General features: G+C 34.4%; 1 protein-coding gene and 1 pseudogene across 1 annotated transcript; one reads left to right on the top strand and one right to left on the bottom strand.

The window, feature by feature from the left end:
- Window positions 1-977: 977 nt before the first annotated feature.
- LOC133188059 (obscurin-like) lies at window positions 978-18,015 on the bottom strand (the record flags this gene model as incomplete). Its single annotated transcript, XM_061323447.1, has 7 exons — window positions 18,003-18,015; window positions 17,147-17,449; window positions 14,300-14,617; window positions 6,938-7,228; window positions 3,711-4,016; window positions 1,321-1,683; window positions 978-1,111 (listed from the first exon to the last, which is right to left on the bottom strand). Coding segments are annotated over exons 1-7 (1,728 nt in total), but the record flags the coding sequence as incomplete, so codon positions are not given.
- Window positions 18,016-18,126: 111 nt separating this feature from the next.
- Window positions 18,127-22,025, top strand: LOC133188058 (uncharacterized; annotated as a pseudogene).
- Window positions 22,026-25,001: the final 2,976 nt, after the last annotated feature.

The raw sequence follows: 25,001 nt of genomic DNA, 5'->3' as shown, positions 1-25,001 counted from the left end.
CGTAACTCTTAGTGAAACGCACTTACGTGCTACGTCTACGTTTACGTCTACGTTTACGATCTACGACCTGTTAGTGAAACGGTCGCCATAACTTTTACGCTGACTCGTTTTGATTGACTTTTAGCAGTTTAATAACACACCAGTGACATTTACAATATAAATTATTCCTTTCATTTGGTGTCGTATTTAGTTTTTCTAAGACATTACACATAATCACATCAGAATTCAGACTGTCATTTAATAATTATACCCGATCTTGATTCATACATGTACGAGGTTTACGTACAATAACTTGCACGTAGAATTAATCTACTTGATTCGTACCTGTAGACTATTTATGAAGTTATTTTCAGAGAATTATACGGGAAACAACGCAACGTCGTCTTTGTGACGTAACTGACGTCATAATCAAATGTGCACAAAACAACCGCTCGAATCGTCGAAATTGTGTACCAAAATTGATGACAAAAGCAAACCCGCGACCTACCTTAAGGACAGTAGTACTATGACGTCATGAACGTTGATTTATTTTCCGTACAATTGGACTTTAGCGTATCAGATCATCGGGATTTGGCGCAGACCATCGGACTTACCGTTATCATATTTAATATTGCTTCATTGAATGTAGGAGTGTGTAATTCACAGGCTGGCAAGTGACATATTTGATTTCGATAGGCATGAATTCTATCAAAATCTCTTTCAATTCCAGTATCATTCGCTTCGGAATTTTCTTTCCACTTCTTACTGGACTGTTTTTCCATGTTGCGAGCAATCATGTACATTGAAGTAATGTCAAGCTCCATGGATGACGCAGGAGGTTTTTCTACTTCATATTTAAAAGAAAAGTTTTATTTTGATTATCAAATACTGAATTAAAGAAAATGTTCAACGAAAAATTAAAGATAACTAGTCATGTAATATAACTCACTGTCATAAACTTTTGAAAGACTTTGTTTGCTTTTTATTTGATTTTCAAACTTTTGTAGCTTTTTTTGAAAATTTTTAGGAGGCAATGTGTCAAAAGCCCTTCTCATAGCTTCAGCACAGACGGATTGGAGATGGAAAAACCGCAGACAATTAGTCTCTGCTTCTGTACCAAACTTTCCAAACACTAAAATGACAGAAATTGTCGATATATATATATGAATAAACACACTGAAAATATATCTTTATATTTTTTTTCATGAAATAATTAACTTAACATTAACATTTTAAAAGACATTTTTATTTACTTTAATAAATATTTGCCCTTCACTGATCAACATTATATGATTTTAATAAAAAATATTAAATGACTCCTGAAAGTGAAAGTGAACACACCATCTACAATAGTATTTATTCTGTTACTCTTCAATGAGCCGTCCGACAATTGGAGTTGGTCAGTTATTGTATTATCTGGTTTTACATGGTCAGTTGCTGCATCATCTTGATTTATGTTTCCATTTTCTTCTTCATCACTTTGTTTTTTATGCAATAAATTAACCTTTTGAAACGGTCCTTCACAAAAAGATTTTAAAATAGATGAGTACATTTTAGGACCACAATTTTTATCATTGCTTTCAGTAGTAGTAATCTTCTGCCACACAGTATTTTTGTTTATAACGGCGTCGTACAGTGTCCAATACTCGGCTGTACTTGACGGAGATACCACGGTAGGACCTGAAATAAAAAGCTTTGGAATTCCTGCAAAATAGAAAAGAAAATATGAGATACATAACTTATGTTTTCTTTTCACATAAACGATAGGCTAGCTATTCAAGATTTTGATTTTATTTCAGGTATGTAAAGCAAAGTAATACACGTTAAAAAAGAAAGAGAAATCTCCATAACTTAAATGCATTTAAAACTTCGTATGGGTCATTCCGTTGTGTAATCAGTTTTATCAAAAGAGAGGTGAAGATAAACTGTATATAAGCTCAAAAGTCCAATTAAAAACTACAAATGAAGAGCAGAGCAAACAAGGACCACTGAAAACGCCAGAAGTGGGATCAGGTGCCATGTAGGAGTAAGTACACACTTGGTCCGGTCACGCCGTTGTAAAAACCTTAAGCTTGTTTGGATCGGGTAAATAAATATTTCAGTATTAAAGAAATGGCCTTACAATTTGTACTAAAAATCAGTCAACATTCGAACAAAGGACGTGCTGTATTTGCAAGTAAGATCATCTATCGACCGTACATATTTTGAACTGTTGACTGTAAAAGAGAATATTGATACTGCTTATCAACACATCTGTCAATAGTCTACCTAGGTTTAGAAACTAATCTCACGCACATCTTCTTTGCATCGCCTCAACTAGGAGAGATAATATCAGGTAATTATGGTTTTTTGCTGACTACTGTATATACATGTAGTATACTGTATATAGTATTATTTTCTGTCCCTTGATATTTTTACCTTTACACAATTTCAAACAATTTTGTCCCATTATAAATTCACCCAGATACATTAATATTGAAGAGATAATGTTATTAATTTGAATTCGCCCCTTTTTAAATTCGCTCATTTGCGACCAGTGAAAAAGGGCCAAAAAAAAACCAGACGAAAATTTCACCACACATTAAAAAAAAAAAGAAAGTTTGTCATCACGCATATCATAAAGTCCAGTTTGTCTTCAATCTATTTCTCTAGTAAAACATCCAAATATGAAACAAATAATGCTTACTTACTGCGGGTGTAACTGATCGACAGCGGATGCTTACTCCCCCTAGGTACCTGATCCCACCTGTGAAAATTCCAGGGGTCTGTGTTCACCGATTTGTATTGTTAGTATTTTTTGAAAAATGATTCAACAGCATCGCTCTCAGATAATTTTTTATAAACAAATATAATTGTTCTCAGTATACAAATACATACCAGGAAAATCAAGGAAGCCAAAATAAACAAACAAGCAAATATTATTAAGAAATATTAATAAAGAAATGAAAAAAAAGTTTCGAAAAAGGAAAGGAATTCTAATCTTATTTAATAAACAAACTGTGTTTCAATTTTTTAAAAAAATGCGAAAAAGAATAAGAACCCATGTGAAAGAGGACTTGAAAAATTTGCCTGCTTAGTAATGATATAAACTTTTTGTTTATCTGTATGTTTAATGTATCAGCATTTTGGTATCTATTATGTGAATAGCTTTTGGTCGGATCCTCTATGATATGCTATATTAATATTTTTCACTATTTTTGTCATTTTAATAAATTACATAGTTCGTTCTACAATTGGTGTTAATTTAATTGATCTTAACTAAATCTACAAAAACAGAGCTGTGATGAGAGTGTGCAGCATGAGGAAACATGAATTATAATGAATGTTTTCATTCCGAGGGTAAAGCAGAGGTCTTCTAATTCAAAGATTTGGTGTGGTACCATTATTTCTTACAGTAAAGATACTTTCAGATGCATCATGATAACATTCGAAGGAAAACAACAACATTCTTTTTAAAAAGAATTAAATAGATAATCACATTTTAAACACTAAATTTCATTGCGGTGTCAAATTAATCAAGACTTACAATGAATTTGTAAAAATTTGTATGTTGTTAAAGTGTATCTCTGTGCATGTTTTGTACATCTGCTCAACTCTTCAGAAAAATGACGGAATATGTAATATTTTTCCACATGAAAAACGAAAATGTTGAATTAAAATTAAATGATTTAAAAAAAGAGCCATGCTTTTTCTCATATTTCATTTTATAGCTCTCATTTTATAGTTTATACCTTGAACGTCTATATTAACTTCTTCTGTCGCACTGCCAACAGCATTCTCGACAAAAATCCTATACTTTCCTGTATCTGTATAATCCAAATTGTTTATGGAAAGCTCCAAAAACCCCGTGGAGGTTTTGCTGAGACGGCAATTTGGTTTTTTTGTGTTGATCTCTTCTACTTCATTTTCTTTAACTTTAAACCATTTTATAATTGATGATTCTGGGAAGGAGTCAATCTCAGCTTTGATTGTGATAGAACTGCCATATTCAATTTGTGGTGATGGGGACAAAAGTGATAATTTGATTTTAGGAGCAGCTACAATTAAAGAAATTTAAAGTTGTTTATTTGGTATATTTTATCCCCCGCTTTCACTAAAAGTGGGGATTTTATTTGTGACTGTTTGTTCGTCTGTCTGTATTTCTGTTTGTGTGTAACACTTTCGATTCCGGATGATATCTCTAGAACCCTTTAAGCTTTAGAAACTCCATGACCTAAAGTAGACGCCTATTGATTTTGAGGTCAAAAGGTCAAAGGTCAAGGTAATGAATTCATTCATCAGTTTTTGGGAAGGAGGGATGGGGGTAAAGTTTTTTGTTCTCAAAAGTTTGTTGGCATCGATCACGGTCAAAGTTTTAGAGTTACTTCCTGTTTGTATTAAAATCGCGTTGCACTATTTTTAGCACAGGAGCAAGTTGAGAAGAAAAAATAAAGAGAACAGTTTATGACATAAAAAAGCTTGTCGGCGGACTTGTCATTGTAAATCTATAAAAACTGTTTTGTAAAGGCTAAATTAGACAACATGTGTTGTTAAAAAGTTGTCAATATCGTGTCAAGAACTAAAAGTAGCTCGTTATATAAGAACAGTGGAAATCTGAAATATTTCTAGACAAAGCACACGTATTTGTTGGTCAAACGAAAAATATATATTTAGGAAAAGGCCAATGAGGTGGTAAATAACACGTAAAGCACCAATATGCACAAAGTATTTGGATCCGCGCCCAATTACATACAAGAAATTATGTGTTACCTGTATAAAAGTTTTCATAAAATCACTATTACAGTATGAAAAATATTTTATATAAAAAGAATCTTCTGTACACATTTTAAAGAACAAGCAATCAAAGACTATATAACCATTTTGGCATTTACAATGCAAAAATTTTGTATAAGAAGATCGTTATGTTGATGTTTACAGTAATAGAAAATAACAAAATAAAATCCCCCAACTCGCACCAATTTTTAAGCAAATTAGAATGCAAATCTTAACTTTAAATTTATGTGGCCTTAAGGCCAAAAGCTGAAAGTTCAAGTTTGACTTTTTTCTTTCTTCCACCCTCTTCTTTTTCATAATCGGTGGAACAAATTCTCTAAATTAGCTTGTTTTACAAAGATGGTCAGTGTATCAACAGATATTGTTACCCTATCGATTACAATGTATTGCGTGCTGAATCATAAAAAAAAGTGGGAAATGCCAAATAAATAAAAAAAAATTACATATTACCCCGTCAAGCAGAATTTTATCATCATTTGACATTTTTTAGCTGTTAAGTTCTCTCATTACATGCATTAAACACAATGTTAGCCTGGACAATCCGAATGAAAGACCAGATAAGATAGAACGTGTCTCTCCGATTTTAGATGTAATTTTTATGTGTTATGTCTTTCATTGCATAAAATAGGATCATTGTGATACAGTGTACCTTCAAAGGCATTGCAGTGTCGATACTAACAAGCATTCTGAGAGTATTGCATTAGCAATACTAGTCCCCTACCGGCAAGTGTAATCTGGTTCCCGCTAACAGACAGACAGACAGACGGACGGACATACTCAGAGGAAACCTATAGTCTCCTCCGGTTTCATCGGTAGGGGACTAATAATAGTCCGGTGTTTATCCCTCTATACGTCCCTCTGTCCATATCGGATGAGTCAGACTCATAAAAAGCCTACCATTCTGTGATTTCAAATCAACTGAATGAAAAATTTAATTCCATGCATAAATGTCTCTCAGTAAGACACCAATGATGTAAGGCATGTTAAAAGTCATTTCAAAATTGTGTTTAGTCTGGATCCAACAGTATATTCCACGCGTATTGTACTTATAATATTTGTAACTGTATAAATAATGCAATCAAAACATATTTACAGTTCGAATGTAGTGCACTGCTATGGATTGAATTATTTTATTTGCCAAAATAAACAAGCATTCTGAGAGTATTGCATTAGCAATACTAGTCCCCTACCGGCAAGTGTAATCTGGTTCCCATTAAAAATTGAAAATACCATAATTCCGTCAAAAAGTAACGAAGCGGAACAAAATGCAAATTTAACCTATATCTCATCAAGGTAAAGTCACATATCAAAAATCAGCTCAATATCTGCAAGCGTTTAGAAAAAAATTGCGAAAAACCCTGAAAAATTGAAAAGGTCATTATTCCGTCAAAAATCATTGAAGCAGAACGAAATGCAAACTTGATCTGTAACTCATCAAGATACACTCACATACCAAAAATCAGCTCAAAATCTGCTAGCGTTTAGAAAAAAGTGCGGAAAACCAAGTGGGACAGACTGACAGACAGACAGAGGGACAGACAGACAGCTAGACGGACAGACAGACGGACAGACGGACGGACACACTGCATTAGCAATACTAGTCCTCTATCGGCAAATGTAATCTGGTTCCCGTTAAAAATTGAAAATGCCATAATTCTGTCAAAAATCAATGAAGCGGAACAAAATGCAAACTTGATCTATAATCCATCAAGGTAAAGTCACATACCAAAAATCAGCTCAATATCTGCAAGGTTTTAGAAAAAAGTGAGGAAAACCAAGTGGGAGAGACTGACAGACAGACAGAGGGACAGACAGACAGAGGGACAGACAAACAGCTAGACGGACGGACAGACTCAGAGGAAATCTTAGTCCCCCTCCGGTTTCACCGGTAGGGGACTAATTATCACGAGTGTTATTCTTCATAAGCAAGGTTATAGACTGACAAGAGACGTTTCAAAATACGGAGAGCACTGATAAATAATAGTTTTTTCTTGGTGGGATAGCATGCATAATTAAAATAAGGCATAATGTATGTAGTGTATGTGAAAAACTGTAATTTACTTGCAGGATATATACTGAAAACTTAAACAAGTCCTTTATAAGATAAGATTAATATCTTGATTTACTGTGGAGTACCCTGAGGCGACTCATTTCAGCACATTACTCATGAACAGAAAAAACCTACCTCCATTAACAGTCAGTTTAACTGAGGTGCACGTTGTACCAACTGGATTTGTAGCTTCTATTTCATAAACACCTTCGTCCTCTTTGTTTATCTTGTTGATTTTTAAAACAGGATTGACAGTAAAATATGTGGATTCTTTATATTTTGGATCCTTTGGATCAATTACTTCTTTCCCTTTCTTCCAGACAACACTAGTCAAGATCGGGGTACTCCTGATGGATGCCATACATTTTACTGTATCACCAATCGAAGCATCCCTTGGTATTTGCTCAAGGGATACACTAGGTTTTTCTACAATAGAATATACGAGCAGTTACCAAAACGTTCGTGGACTGACGCCATAAAATTTAAACTGCTTAAGGTACATCAGTGAATGTTTTCACGTTTATGTAATATCATCTGTACAAAAGAAACTGTAAGTCAAACTTTCATCTTTGCATAAATTCTCATTGTTTTCGTAAGCAATTGTATGACCACGCAGCGCAGCATATTTCTACCCTGAGCCTATCGAACTAGAACCTTTAGATATGAGTTTTTAATCAAATTTTCATGTTGATTAACTTGTTTGATGTAGCATAATTATTCCGTAAAAATTACAATCTTACGTCATTTTGTCAGTTCTATAAAATTTTATTCAAAATTCTATAAAGATTGTTTAAAAAATCAGGTGTATAAAATGATACCGGGGAGGAGAGGGGACTTTTTTCCGAAATTTATAATGTTTCACTTTGGAAAATCTCGCATAAATAGACTTAAGAACTAATGTTAGGTTGAAAGAGAGACAAAATAAGTCAAGAATACCTTTTTCAAATACATGTTGTACAAAATACTGAGATACTAAAAAATGTAAGACATTAAATGGTGTTTAGCTATCAGAAGTCAGTCACGTCGAAAGTAAGGTTGTTCGCGTGCAGTAGAAATTGAATTCCGAAAAAACGGACTAAACTGTCAAAGCCAAGAAGGAATCTTTCTCTTGAGTATCGATTCATTTACAATATTGTGCTTTGAAATCAGCTGATCATTAAATTCTAAACATAAACATACGGCTTTCAGTCTTTATTGAACTCCAGGGTATCTCCTCCGAAAAAGTGTACTGAGGTATAGGGAAGGCTGTGACATTGTAAAACGTCATAATTTCAACAGCGACAGCACCGGTGTAAAAAAGAATAATGACCCATGTAGAATGATTACCAAGGGTCATTTTTTGACGTACAAAAATGACTCCCGGTCATTTTTCAACGTTTAGATATAACCACCGGTCATTATTCAACGTCGAAAAATGGCCCTTTTGCCTTTAGAAAAAAAAGTCTCATCACCCTTAAAATGTGTAAACTCTACCTGAAAAAAAATCCCGTAGAATAATGACCTCTTCTAGATTTTGTAATAGATATACATTGTATTTTCTTTTTGATAAAAAGGATGAAAGATAATAAAAAGAACCGTGGATCAAAATGCTCATCTGATGTATGCAGGGACGATATGTTGGTCTCCTTAAAGCAATATGAGCTGCAACTTTGATGTCGGAAATTTTTGTTGCAAAATTGTAATTAACTATTTCAATGATAGAAAAAAGATCGGTTATAAAAGTATGTTGTTCTTATTTTGCCGATGAAAGTACTATTTATAAGCTCTGATCGAAGCAAAATTACATTATTGTCGTCCTGTACAATATTGATTTCTTATATAATACTAAATATTCGAAGTCATAGGCATGTAAAACGCATGAGAATCAAAAGTTGATACCTGAATATTTTCACCAAACTCTTCTAAAATTCTCTTGTATCACTACGTTTGGATAGGGTCGTTTTTCAACGGAGGTTATTTTGTTATAGATTGCACTTGTAGAAAACTGATCCCTAGGTTTCTTTTTCTACAAAAAATACATTTTTCTACGACTCGGTGGTCTTTTCTAAACGTCAAAACATGACCTCGGTCATTTTTAGATAGAGTCATTATTCGTCTTTACACGTGAGGACCTTAGATGTTAATGTTTTTTTACTAGGTCACCTGAGTCACTTCATTAAAATTTAAACATTTGCAACTTCTTTTTTGGAACCACAACAAAATCAAACCAATTTTAGAAAATAGTATCATAGGGAAAATATAACTTGATCCGTAACTTTTTGCGTAAAAACTGCGTCATATTTTACGGAATCACGTCACAAGTACATTGTCCAGAATGTGGTAAAGTTACCTTTCTTACTCTTTTTTCCTAGGAGCAGAGCACATTTTTAAAGAAATACGAGGGGTGATCAAAAAGTTCGCGAACTATCTCTTCAGATCAGAAGGAAATTCGTTACACATATAGCCATACACATGTTCCATAAAAAGCAAATGTTATGCAATGTTTTTCTCCATGTTTGTGACACCACAATGTGAAAATGACGTCAATATGTAGGTGACTTGTTACAAAAAATGATTGAATCAGTCGTACTTGAGCAACGAACGGCTGTCAAGTTTAACGTGCATCTTGCAAATTCCTTGCAGTAGCATATAATTTGTACAAGGTTTATGAAGACAAAGACTTGCTAGAAGTTCAGTCATTAATTCGATTGACTGATTTAGTGAAGGATGGGAGATGATCAAAAAAATGTTTGTTCTGTTGCCCAATGAAAGCAAGCTGGGGAAGAGATGTGTCCTTAGTTGAGCAATTTGTTATAAAAGATTGCCAAGTTACAGTTAGAAAAGTAGTTGAATATCTCAACAATAATATAAATATTAAACCCCTAAAATTTCGTTTCATTTAATCTTTTTACATATCAAATATAACAAGAGGCCCAAGGGCCTTAACGGTCACCTGAGTATAATACAACAATTTAGAGAATCCATAGAGTATAAAATGAACTGAAAAGTGAAGCTTTGTTGCCCAAAAGCAAGAAAAATAGGGTGATCAGGTTCAACAAAATAATTAATCTAGTGTTCATTAACAGTTCATAAATTAGGTTCTAATCTGTTCCCCATTTATCACTATCACCATACAGTATATTAACAAACTATCAATGCTTCTGTACTATTTTAATTCCTTGTTGAAATCTCTTACATTGGACTCTCTTGGTCTTTGATGAACATTGAATAAGACAAGTTATTTTTGTCTCATTTTTATTTATCTATTACTTACAAGTCTACCTGATCATTAAAACTATGAAAGTACTTTTTGTATTATACAATAAAAAATCTTGCAAAATTCTCTTATTCTATTAACCTTTCAAGTACATTATTTACAGTGACTAATTATCAAAAGTAAATGGCAAAGGGGAATAACTCCCCTCAGTAGAATACAAATTAATAGAGCCCTGGCCAGGACCAGAACACTTGACAAAATGGCCCAGATGTTCAAAAATATTTATCAAAACTTTTACTCTTTTTGCCTCTGATATGCCGAGGTGCAGAGAAGATTTTCAAAGAAATAATGCAGTTTTTACTACAGATTCACTACATTATCAATAGAGCCCCCCAGCCCCCCCCCCACCTCCCATCCCCACCGAGAAACACCAGAGTCTCTCACCCTGGGACCAGAAGTTTATTCATCATACATGTAAGTAATCACTTTGTTTATCTGATTAACACTAAGGAGCAGACAGGATTATTTAACAGAATTAATGCATTTTCACTACATTATCAAGAGCCCCACCCTTACACCAGCACATCTGACCCAGGGGTCATGCAATTCACTACTCTGGAAGAAGTAATCATGCTCATCATAACTATACACTTAGCTTCTTTGCTTTTTAACCAGAAGCAGAAAAGAATATTTTCAGAGAAATTTTGCTTTTTCACTATATAATCAATAGAGCCCCCCCCCCTTTTCACCAGAACCCTTGACCCTGGGGCCATGAAATTCACAATTTTGGAAGGGGCATACTTGCGTATCATAACAATGTACTAATAGTTTGTTTAAATAATACCCAGGCGCAGAGAAGAAGATTTTTAAAGAAATAATTCACCTTCACTATAGGATATATATGGCCCCGCCCTAGCACCAGAATCCCTGATCCAGGGTCCATGAAATCCACAATTTTGGAAGAGGCATCCTTGCTTATCATAACTATGTATTTAATTTGTTTAAATAATACCCAGGAGTAGAGAAGATTTTTAAAGCATTAATGCATTTTCACTATATGATTTATATAGCCCAGCCCTAGCACCAGAACTCTTGACCCTGGGGCCATGAATTTCACAATTTTGGTAGAGTCACCCTTGCTTATCATAACTATGTATTCAATTTGTTTCAATAATACCCAGGAGTAGAGAAGAAGATTTTCAAAGAAATAATGCACTTTCACTATATGATTTATATAGCCCCGCCCTAACACCAGAACCCCTGCCCCTGGGGCTATGAATTTCACAATTTTGGTAGAGTCACTCTTGCTTATCATAACTATGTATTCAATTTGTTTCAATAATACCCAGGAGTAGAGAAGAAGATTTTCAAAGAAATAATGCACTTTCACTATATGATTTATATAGCCCCGCCCTAACACCAGAACCCCTGACCCTGGGGCCATGAATTTCACAATTTTGGTAGAGTCACTCTTGCTTATCAAAACTATGTATTCAATTTGTTTCAATAATACCCAGGAGTAGAGAAGAAGATTTTCAAAGAAATAATGCACTTTCACTATATGATTTATATAGCCCCGCCCTAGCACCAGAACCCCTGACCCTGGGGCCATGAATTTCACAATTTTGGTAGAGTCACTCTTGCTTATCATAACTATGTATTCAATTTGTTTCAATAATACCCAGGAGTAGAGAAGAAGATTTTCAAAGAAATAATGCACTTTCACTATATGATTTATATAGCCCCGCCCTAACACCAGAACCCCTGACCCTGGGGCCATGAATTTCACAATTTTGGTAAAGTCACTCTTGCTTATCATAAATATGTATTCAATTTTGTTCAATAATACCCAGGGGTAGAGAAGAAGATTTTCAAAGAAATAATGCACTTTCACTATATGATCTATATAGCCCCGCCCTAGCACCAGAACCCCTGACCCTGGGGCCATGAATTTCACAATTTTGGTAGAGGGCTCAATGCTTATTACAATCATGTCAACAGTTTGACTGCTTGATGTCCAGGAGTAAAGAAGAAGATTTTTAAAGATTGCATTAATTTTGGTGGTTTTAGCCCCACCCCTCAGGCCCCAGGGGGGCAGGGACCATGAAATTCACAATTTTTGTCCCCCTTTACCCATAGATGCTATATGCCAAAATTGGCTGAAATTGGTTGAGCGGTTTCAGAGAAAAAGCTGAAAATGTTTAAATGTTAACGCACGACGCACGTCGCACGACGGACGACGGACGACGCACGACGACGGACAAAAACGGATAGCAATAGGTCACCTGAGTCAGGTGACCTAATAAAAAGAAGGCGCCCCTACTTTATTTTTAAAGGATAAACAACGCTTCCAAGACAGAGGACTTGGGTTGTGATAGTCACCATGCTCATTCTGGGAAAGGATATCCTTATCCTCCGATCCTATTGCCGAGATTTGGCCATTCCTGACAAATGGACTGTTCTTGTTATAAAAAATAACTTGCATAGTAAGAAATATAAGATTCGGAAAAATCTTTTAGCTTCTGTGAACAGAACGCTACGGAGCATGTCACGTGACCGCCTATATCACGTGATCCGCGCACGAGCAGAACGGTGGCAGATGTGCATTTAAATCGGAGAGGACAAAGTTGAAAAATAATGAACACTGAAACCTAATTTCAATTCTTTTATGGTGTGTGCTCTAGAGTCGCTTGTTTGTTTGTATGTTGTTTAACGTCCCTCTCGAGAACTTTTCACTCATATGGAGACGCCACCACTTGCCGGTGGAGAGCTGCAAATTTTGTCCTATACTCGGTACTAAGGCCATTGAGCAGTGAGGGATCTTTTTCGTGCCAGCACCTACTGCGACACGGGGCCTCGGTTTATACGGTCTCATCCGAAGGACCGGTCTCCACGTCCCACAATGGGATTCGAACCCGCGACGTAAGGATCAACTCCTTACTTCGCGACTCTAGAGCAGACGCTCTAACCACTGCGCCACGCGGGCGACCTCTAGAGTCGCGATGTAAGGAGTTGATCCTTACGTCGTGGGTTCGAATCCCACTGTGGGACGTAGAGACCGGATGAGACCGCATAAACCGAAGTCCCGTGTCGCAGTAGATCGATGCTGGCACGAAATAGATCCCTCAGTGCTCAATGGCCGTAAGTGCCGAGATTAGGTCAAAATTTGCAGATCTCCACCGGCAAGTGGTGGCGTCTCCATATGAGTGAAACATTCTCAAGAGGGTCGGTAAACAACAAACAAACAAAAACAAAAAATCTCTATAGATTCAACACAGCCCCATTCTAACACCAAAAGCCCTGACCCAGGGGCCATGAATTTCACAATTTTGGAAGATGCACCCTTGCTCATCATAACTCTGTACTTAGTTTGTTTGTTTAATGCTCAGGAAAAGACGACTTTCAAAGGAATAATGCATTTATCTATATCTCCCCCCCCCCTCCCCCCGCTTTCCACTAAACTTGGGGCAGCAAATTTCACAGTTTTGGAAGAGGAATCCTTGCTAATTATAACAGTACAATTATTTTTTCTTCTAAATACCCAGCAGCAATGAGGATTTTTAAAGGAACAGTAGAACTCCATCCTAACACCAGAACCCTCTGCCATGTACAGTGGCCATGAATTCACAATTTTGGAAGAGACTCGTTTGCTAATCATTACTATGTACTCTCTTTGTTTGCTTAATGCCAAGGACTATTGAAGGTGATTTTCAAAGGATGTATTTTCAATAAATAATCAATAGAACCCTGGCCTTACACCCCTGACCATGGGGCAATGTAATTCACAATTTCGGTAGAGGGTTCATTGCTTATTAAAACCATGGCAACAGGTTTAACTGCTTGATGTCCAGGAATAAAGAAAAAGATTTTTTAAAATATTGCATAAGTTTTGATGGCTTTAGCCCCATCCACCAATCTCCAGCGGAGGGGGGTGGGTGTGAGCAGAGACCATAATATTCATCAATTTTGATACCCTTCATTCATGAAATTTTTTCAGCCAAAACTGATTGTAATTAATTCAGCGGTTCCAGAAAAGAACCGAAAATGTTCATATGTAAAAGCACGACGGACGAAGCATGCAGCACACTAGCAAGTCGATGACAAAAAAAAAACGATCGTAATAGGTCATCTGAGTGACTAAGGTGATAAAACAAGCTTTGAAAAACTAAAAAAAAAAATTAAAAATATACATTCAAAGGATAATATTGTACAATACAATACATAAATGTGTATTTTATTATACTTTAAGGACAAAACTCCTCGATTTAAATCATTTAAAACTAAACTGTAAAATTGAATACCTCCTTTAATATGAATGCGAACTTTGTTACTTTCTGTTTCACCGTATGTGAAGGCTGCCAGTAGGAAAAAGTAAGCGCTATCTTCTGAAGTAGCTTTGTTTATATGAAGTTGAGAGTCATGAATCCTAGTTGAACTTTTATCATACTTTGGTAATGTTGTATTGATAACCTCTACTCCCTCTTCAGTTTCCTTTTGCCATGTAAGACAAAGTACATTTAATGGGTTTGTAATTTTTGCCATGATTAAAATATCATCCCCAAAAATGTATTTTCCGTCCTTTTTGTTACATGTTATTTCCATCTTTGGTTTTCCTGAACCTATATAAAATGGAAATTGATTTTAATTAAATAATTTATAGAAATATATATCGTTCTTTATTGACAATTACATATATACGATGTATACTTGAACGCGCGCTTTATGCAAAATATGCTATTCTTTATGGATTTTTAATAAGCATAATGATTGTAAATATCAATCTGAGTATATTTTTATATACTCACCATCACAAGAAACGCATTACTTATTTTCTTATATAGTTTTCCTACAAAATTTTATATTCCCTTGAAATAACTTTGGTATTCACAAAATTAAGGTGCGGTCACACGATGCGATTTTTCATTCGATTTTCATTCGACTTGCTCAGGTTAGTCGATTGGTGGGGTGGTCACACGATACGATTTTACATTCGATTTTGACAAGAAATGGACAGGTACTTGTTTTTTTTAGTTTGAAGTTGTTCTGATTATTGTAATAAACTAAAAAACATCATTTTGAAAATATTTTTTCCCTTCATTCAGTTTAATATTACGTCATTTGCCCCATTATGACGTTGATGTTGACGTAATCTACAGGTTATGTCTGAAGAAAACATACCGCATGTAAAGAACTTGTCCGAAGTATCTGATATTTTCCAGGGTTTTTAAACTGACTAATGAAGGAAAATACATGTATTTTTTTTCATTTCGGCATAAAAAGATTTAAAAAAAGAACCTGCACTAGACTTTCGCTAACAAGAAATGTAAAATAGCTACGTCGCAAAAGTTTAACTTTTCCCGTTGACCAGCAGTTGACGAAACAATATTATTGAAAACATTTGAAATATCGCCTTTTTATTTTCACAAATTACTGTAAGTGAAATATTTACAGCCCATTGATTACTATGTGTATATTTAAAATGCGTAACTGGGTACACTGTAAATCAAATTCACCAGACGCTCCAATAATTAAGTTAATCAAAATTTTAATAAAAGTAACTTTTGGTAGGTAATTAAATAATGTTACCTTCCTAAAAAAATAATGATGATGAAATAAATAAATTAGACTTAAAAACTTCCCTGATGATATGTAAACTAAACATTAATATTTTTAAAGAATTCAATGTTGAATCTTTTTTTTTTTTTGGGGGGGGGGGGGGGGGGAGTCCAAGTCCAAGTACAATTTATTCATTCAAACCAAAGTATTGGTACATGAGTTACAAAATTAATAACATACAAACATATATACAGTAGTTAGAGGTACATGTACAATGCTACATCACGTCGAAGTGAAAAGAAATAAGGAAGATAATTCAAGGAGAAAAGACAGCAACGTAATTTCTCCTAATAAACATAAATAGTTTTTTTTTCAGTCTTTTTTTTCTTTAGTAGTTCTGTATATAAGGAGAGTAGGGGAGTTTACAGAGGCTCTTATTGTAGGAGTAAAAATTAAAAACCTAATCTAGTTAACCACTTCATTTAGTACTTTTATGTGTGAGTTCTAGAAGATTAAAATCTACCATTTTAAATTATTCTACACGTTTACATATATATACATGAAATAAGTTGAATCTCTTGACGAACGCCTATAATTAGAATCCGTGCAAATACTTAAAAACTACTTGTTCATATTATTAATAGGATTAGGGTGTTTACGCGGCGTCAAGTCAAAAGTACCTCGCCGTGAACCCCTAGCATACTGAAGTACTCACATGGCGTGTACCGCATATCTTAATTTACAGCAACATAAGCATATGAAAGATCTAATTTTAGTTAGATTTATAAACATCCGTGCTGGTTTTAAAAGTAATAGCTAAAACTTCTTTTTTAAAGATAAATGCGATGATTTGAATCAAGCTAAATCTATGATATTAAAAAAAAATCTTTAATCGTAAATTGGCATTCTATAAACACATGAATCTCCGTCCTCGCAAACTACGATAATAAAATAATAGTTTATGACTTGTATGCTTTATATAATTAGCCATTTGTACCCAATAATTGCCGTTTACTGGGTATCCTTATATTTTATCAATTAATAATTTATACATTCATTATAGATGACAAAAATAACGACTATTCATTTCGCGTCGCGGGAAATGTCATTGTGACGTCACGATTTTCACCAGAAAGTCGATTGAAAATCTGACGCCATCCGATTTCCAATCGACTTTCAGATTTTGCTTTCGACTTTCGACTTGGGTGGTCACACGGTACGATTTTAGTCGAAAGCAAATCGAATGGAAAAATCGGATGGAAAATCGAATGAAAAATCGCATCGTGTGACCGCACCTTAAGATAAAAAAATAGGTAAGACTCTGAAAGTAAAAATTCAAAGGGAACGGTGTTCTTGTGCTGTTCAAAAACAAACTACTCACGATCGTTCGTGCTATTTGAAATATATTACAATCACTTTCTTCGAAATGACTTTTTTTTTGGAAATCCTTGATTTTTTTAAAAATAATCAACAAATTATTTATTAATGCTTCGACATTTCTCATTATTTTGCAAATAAAACCATTATAACTTAGAAGTTGGTGTGTTTTTTATGATGGTCAGTATGATTTAACAATTATATATTCCACTAACCTTCTCTTTTAATCACCTGCAAAAAAAGTGTATTTGAGTAAACTGTTTTATCCCCTCTCCGGACTTCTAATCTGTACTCTGATTCATCCTCAGCATCCACTGAGTTTATACACAGTATTGGATTTCCAATTTCGTTTGATGATCCTGTGTACCTCTCAGAATGAATGTTGATGTCAACAATTTCTAGGCCTCGTTTTAGCTTCTGCCATTTAACGTATTTAAGTGAAGGATGAAACCGCACTTTTCCTTTAATTGCAACATTGTCGCTTTCACGTGCTTCTCTTGGTCCTTCTATGAGGATTTCTAGAATTGACAAAAGTATGTTTTGACATATTTATTGGAAACAATTTTTTTTTAGGATTTTTTTTTCAAACCTCTGTAACCCCCCCCCCCCCCCCACACACACACACATTGATTGTGGATACTTTTTTTTAAAAAAATCCCTTTCCCTTGCAGATTTATTAATTTTTATATTGAGGAAGTGATATTTCAAACTCTTGGGACACTAATTATTCTCAGAATGAAATCCTCTATTCAAAAGAATTTTTAAACAAATGCTTTTGTTCAACCCTCAAGGTTTAATTCTGACCCAATGGTTATTGAGAAGAATTTTTATTCTTAGAGACACCACCTTTTTAAAATTTCTTATTATCTCCTCTTAAAAAAGGCGTAAACGTAAACCCTATTTACCCAAAGATACTTTGTGGAAAGTTGGATACAATTAGACCTGTTGGTTCTTAAGAAGAAGTTGAAAATGTTAAAAGTTTACATATATACAGATGGACGCCGGGCAAAATGCTCAATTGAGCTTTAAGCTCCAGTGAGCTAAAACTGATATATGATTGACGATACAAACTCAGCAGACCCATCAAATCCACTGTTCTGAAAGGTACGAAAGTGTGTGAGGGTGATATAAATATAGACAACTCTTGAATCACTTTCAACTGTCTATTTGGTTTATTAATATAGGTCTATATAATATGGTGGCATATTTCTGTCCCTTGTGTGCAAGTAATTTTTCTATCAAATATGTCGACATGCAAGGTAAATATGTCGACATGCAAGATAGTTATGTCAACATGCAACATAACTATGTTGACGTGCAAGAAAATTGCAATCAAATAAAAATTATAAAAAAAATCTTCAAAAATCTCAAATATCGCCCACGTGTGACATCCAATATGCTAGATGCTACTTATTTATGTCAACATGCAACTTATTTATGTTAACATGCGAGATAAATATGTTGATATGCAACTTATTTATGTCGACATGCAACTTGGCTATGTTGACATGCGAGATAAATATGTTTACATGCAACATATTTATGTCGACATGCAACTTATTCATGTTTACTTACAACTTATTCATGTCGAATTGCAACCTAGTTATGTTGATATGCGAGATAAATATGTTGACATGCAACTTATTTATGTAAACATGCAACATATTTATGCCGACATGGAACTTATTTATGATGGCATGCTGTTTGTTTGAAAGAGGGTATGGTTTAATCAAAATCTGGTTGCAGTGAATGAGAAGCTTAACCTCTGAACGTTCATCTGGTCTCTACACAACTGACAAGGTAAAAACTTTGTTTTAGATAAGATATAAAACTGTGTTGGATGTAATGAAGATATTTTGGTTGATTAATCTGGTCTTTTGTATAATCCTAACTGATAATAATTCTTGGTGTAAATTTCTCTTTTGGTCAGAGTGTTCAGTTCCTAAATAATATTTCTACTTCATGTAGCTATTATTTGATCAAACATCAGCTTTTAAGAGCCATTCTCTGTAATGACTTGAACTTTTATATAGGAGCTGTGGCACGCATAGTCTCAGAATTTTTCCAAACTCTCTATAATAAGAGTCTTTGATACCATAAACTCAAATCAGGCAAAAATTGGTTGCTATGTGTCATGGTTACCATAGCAACACGTCCTAAAGTTTGAAAAATGGCATTTTTAAACATGTTCAGAGTCCCACAGTTAATGTTTGCAGCAAAGCAAACAAGTGGCAATGACTGTTTCTGAAAGTTGAAGGCCTGATGTCTTAAATGCATGATAAACATATTTGGTAAATTAACTATTACATACGTTACTATGGAAACAAAGTATTCAAAAGTAATAGTTTTGTTCATTTAATTTTCAAAAGTCATACACTTAAGAATAAAAACAATTATAGGTTGAAATGCAAGCAAATGATAGACAAAAGATCCTTGTAACAAATACCAAGGACGAAATATGATATTTCTTATAGGTTGGCAATGGTTGCCATGGTTTTAATACCACGAAGGGATTTTAAATTTACTCTCTTAGTGTTTTAATGTTATCCTATCTTTTTAAAAAGCATATTTCTATATATCTGATGATCAATTTTTAAAGGCATTGGTGTGACCCTAATTTTCACATTTCAAAAAATTCAAATTCAATTCTTTAAATAGAGCGTTGCTATGGAAATTTGATAAAAAAATAAACATAAAAATCTGAAAAATATTCTGTTTCCTTGGATACGTACCCTTGTATGTAGATTCCCAAAACTTTTATGATTCATATTTATGAACAACTAACTTGACTTTCAATTTGGACTATCACCCAATCTCTAACTGGATGCAAAAAACTGGCACATAGGGTTTAAAATTAATATAAAATTAACAAAATCAAACATTTTCACTTCTTGGTAACCATAACAACAGTGTTGTATTTTTCAACAAACTTTATCAATATGTGATATTCAACTTTAGTTCTACCAGATCAGTACTATTAAAGGTGAGTCAAATAATATGTTTCTTGATTAAAAGGTAAGTAAATTCCTAAGGCAGCATAAAAATATCACTTTAAACAACTGGTACATTGTTTGCATGGTTACACTGCAAAGTAACAATTAATCCCAATTTTTCTTATGTTGTTGGTATTGCAAGGTCCTAAGGATGTATATGTGCTAATCACGAATTTTATTGTTTTTCCTCAAGATAGTACCATTAATCCAAACTTAGCAACAGATTTTGTATGGTTACACTGTGTTACCATGGCAACCATGAAAGTTATTTTTCGAATAATATTGCCAATACCCAATTACTTAAGGTCAAATATTTTTACTGTTTTCTTAGGTTGTTGATTGAGTTTGATCATGTAACACCTATCATTAGTGAATATTGAGCGTTTTTCAGCATTTTTCAGCATCTAAAATGTATTCCAAACGTACCCATGGTTACCATTTACTTAGAGATAAATTCTAAATAGTTTCTTTATAGCATAAGTGGCAACAAGGTGTCAAGTTTTTGTGAGAATGGTTTGTTTGCTTTTCGTAGTCTTTATTAAGGCTTAATAAAGATTCAAAGTAGCTGAAAATCTCAATTTTTCCAACTTTTCTGGCTGTTACCATGGCAACCAAGACACATAGCAACAAAATTTTATGTGATATATGTTTCTGGTGTCGAGTTGTACTAATGGGCAAAGTTTCATCTAAATCGGTGACCATGCGTGGCAAAGAAGTTTAAGTGGTTACAGAGAATCGCTATTAATACTTTAGTATCTTACATAAGTTTAACTGAATTGCAATTTTTTAATAAAATAAACTCTTACAAGCCAAATCGTGGTGTTTTTATAGAATGATTCAGTTTGATGTATATTTAAACATGTAGAAAGCAAAACTAAGGGTGAAAATATCTATACACCTGCTCTGGCTCAACGTTTGGTTGTGGACGGACTACCCCTCAGTAGGAATGAAATGATTGCTGTTTATTACCACTCTGGTTATACTTTTCAGGAAATCATTGGACATAACATTAATGCTAGACATTAACTCTTAATGCTAGACAAATTCATCGAGTTTTAAGGGAAATGAATCTGACGAGACGAAACAACCAGCCACGTTTGGAGGACATTGTAACGGCTATTCTACATGAACTTTTAGGCTCGGGCGGTGACATTGGCTTTAGGGGAATGAGGAGACGTCTGCTAATCGACCATAACCTCAATGTGTTTTGTGAATTGGTGCGTCTTGCATTAACTGTTTTGGACGCAGAAGGTGTAATAAGGCGTAAACAACGTCGTGTTCAGCGTAGAAGGTACATTAACGAAGGGCCTAATTTTTGTGTTCATCTAGATGCCTGGGACAACTAAGTTAAAACCATTCGGAATTTCCATTCATGGCTGTGTAGATGGCTTTTCAAGACGTATTCACTGGCTCAGAGCTTGCAATTCTAACAAAAACCCTGAGTATGTATCCAGATTTTATATAGAATATATCAAAGAAATAAACGAGGTTCCTGTGGTCGTATACGCAGACAGGAGTACTGAGAACTCTATAGTTCGAGATTTGCAATACACTTTGCAATGGAATCACCAGGATTCCTTGCAAGGACTATCAAGTTGTAGGTATGGACCGTCATATAGAAATACAAGAATAGATCGATTTTGGCGGTGTTTTCGAGAAATGTGTGGTAATTTTTGGATAAATTACTTTAAGGATATGGATAATTTATGTGTTTTTGACACATCCTACATAGTTCACTTGGAGTGTGCTAGGTATTTTTTATTACCAATTATCACCAGAGAATTGAACAGAGTTATACAGCATTGGTATGAAAACACAAATAGAAGAATCCGCAATGCAGATTGTTCGTCTGGAAAACCAGATGTTATGTATTTTCAGCTCGAAATTTACCAAACAAGAGATTACAAAATGCCTGTACCTTATAATCTGAATGGCATAGAACAAGAATATTGTGCCTACCCTCCTGCAAATGGTGTTTCAATGGAATTTGAAGTTATTGGTATTCAAATAAGAATGGAGAACGGTTTGAATTACACCAAACACAGTAGAAGAAGCAACAGAACTCTTTATCCGAATAACAGACTATGTAGATCGCTTATAAATTACATGTATCTACACACATTTACTTGACTTTTTCTTATGTTCCTAATATTGTTTGATAAAGGAATGAGAAATTGTATCTTTGCTAGGCTTTGTATATTTGATTGCAAATGCGTATTACTAGTAAAGTAAATAGTACATAATACTAGAAATTTTTTTTTAATCTGCTTTAACCGTCATGGTCAAAAGGTCAAAAATCATAATAAATTCCAAAAATTGTTATGAATACTGTTGAGGTAAGAGTACAAAAGCGTATTTTCCTATGGATTAAGCAATGTATTTGGTCAGCAATTATTTTTAGATAACTAGATCAAACTTTTAATTCAAGGCAAAAAATTAAAAAGACTTGTTCTTTTTTAATGAAGTTGTCATAGGTAATGCACTTGTAAATAATAAAAGCTCTAGATCTATTCTCCCCCATTCAGAACATACCTACTTGACATTAAAAAGGACATTGTTATCATGATTTTGGTCACATTGCATATTCCAATTTGTATTGTTTAAAATATTAAATGAATTTCCTGCGCTTTATACCTTTTGCTCTTAAACTGTTTTACGTAGAACATCACTGAATTCATGAATACAACTAGACATCACTGAGATGGTGACCATGTCAAATGGCCTAGCTCAAATAATGGACAATAGGATGAAAAGCATTTCAGAGAATTTTGCTTCGACCTTGACCTATAACTTAGAAATTGTGCAACTGGCATAAAACTTTTATTTCAGTCTCATTACCCCTTACCTAAAGCCATTTATTTTTGGTTCTGAACACGATTAATCAAATGAAAAATACTATTCAAGGTCACTGTACACCCTTTGACCACAAACACTCTGTGGGTTAAGTATGAACCAGACTGGACCAAGGGCTGAAAAGATGTGCTACGGACAAAGATTTTCATAATTATTCAATTCTGCTATGCCCTTAACCTTAGACCTTGAAACATAGTTCAAGGTCACTGCACATCCTTTAAAAGAGACCTCGGACGGACAGATGGACGGACGGACACACTAATCACTATAGATCGCCCGCAGGGAGGGGCCCTAAAACGTTTTATAGTCTACGGTCACATTTCTGAATGACAAGGACACTTTATCTAAAGAAATGCAATTTATACTGTGTTGTCCACCTCATATCATAGAAAATAATTTAAACTGCAACATCTGCTTGAATAAATTTTCGATCATTAAAATCAACTTCAATTTTACCGACAGAAAAAAACCCGAAACTAAACCGTGCCTCATTGCACGTGTCTTGGGTAGTCATGAATTTGCACGTACGCACAAATGTTCAAAGTTGTGTATCACATAATTTCTTTCGCATTTATATTTAATCATTTAATTCAAAATCTGTCAACCGTTCACGGTAGCTCAGTCGGTAGAGCGCTCGCTCCCTGATCGGAAGGCCTTGAGTTCGAATTTCGGCCGCGACTGACCCAAGTCGATAAAAAATGGGTAGCAACTGTTCCTTCGCCATGCGCACGGCACTTTGAAGTGAAAGTTGCGGGTCTTTCGGATGAGACCTTAAAAAACCGAGGCCCCGTGTCACGGCAGACGTTGGCACGATAAAGATCCCTCACTTCTCAATGGCCCTGATTGTGGAGTAAAGGTCAGAATTTGAAGCACTTCACCGGTATATGGTGACGTCTCCATATGAGTGAAAAATTCTCGAATGAGACGAAAAATAACATTCAATAAATCAAAATCTGTCACATGGATTCAGTCGACTTCGTACGTCTTCTCTTTGACTGTTGCATATCAACATATTTATCTTGCATGTCTACATAACTAAGTTGCATGTTGACATATTTACCTCCCATGAAGACATAAATAAGTAGCATGTTAACGTAACTAAGTTGCATGTTGACATAAATAATTTGCATGTCAACATACTTATCTTGCATGTTAACATAACTAAGTTGCATGTTGACATAAACAAGTTACATATCAACGTAACTAAGTTGCATGTTGACATATATAAGTTGCATGTCAACATACTTATCTCGCATGTTAACATAACTAAGTTGCATGTTGACATAAACAAGTTACATGTCAACATAGCTAGGTTGCATGTTGACATAAATAAGTAGCATGTTAACATAACTAAGTTGCATGTTGCATAAATAACTTGCATGCCAACATATTTATCTCGCATGTCAACATAAAAAAACTTGTCGACATTAATAAGTAGCATCTAGCATGTTGGAAGTCACAAATGGGCAATATTTGAGATTTTTTTAAAAGATTTTTTATAATTCTTATTGGATTGCAATTTTCTTGCATGTCAACATAGTTATGCTGCATGTTGACATAACTATCTTGCATGTCAACATATTTATCTTGCATGTCGACATAATTGACAGAAAAATAACTTGCACACATTGGGCAGAGATATGCCACCATAATAAGATTACAATCAATAGAATTATTTAAATGCCTCAATGCATTAGCAAACGATATTATTAAACCTCAGGGTGCTCTACTATTCCGTTTTCGTCTTGCGTGAAATAAGAAATAGTTTGAAAGTGGCTTTACGGCTTCATAGATCATTTTATATAGAGATATACAGCTAATTAAGAACACTACATCAACTACTATATTCATTTCTTTTTTACACCTTTTTTACACATATTATAAGGATGCCAGAGTTCCTCATTTACAAAATCTATGTAGTCTTTGGAGATCATGTTTTCAAACATTTTGTTGGATTACAAATGGGCAATTATTGTGCTCCTTCATTAGCTGACCTATTTTTACATTCCTATGAAGCAAAATTTATTCAAAACTTCTACATGAGAAGAAGAAAACACTTGCTATGCCCTTACACTCGATATTCAGATATCGAGGCGACGTTTTATCAATAAACAATAGCTACTTCCATTCATATGTCAACTCGATATATCCCAGTGAATTTGAAATAAAAGATACCACAGACTCTGCTACATTTCATATTTTGATGTTTTATTGATAATAGAAG

This window comes from Saccostrea echinata, unplaced genomic scaffold (assembly GCF_033153115.1).
Source record: "Saccostrea echinata isolate AGI-Se365-2 ecotype Australia unplaced genomic scaffold, CSIRO_AGI_Sech_v1 ptg000015l, whole genome shotgun sequence".
Lineage (NCBI taxonomy): Eukaryota > Metazoa > Mollusca > Bivalvia > Ostreida > Ostreidae > Saccostrea > Saccostrea echinata.
The sequence above is the reverse complement of the archived record's forward strand: the minus strand, read 5'-3'. Positions and strand labels throughout refer to the sequence as shown.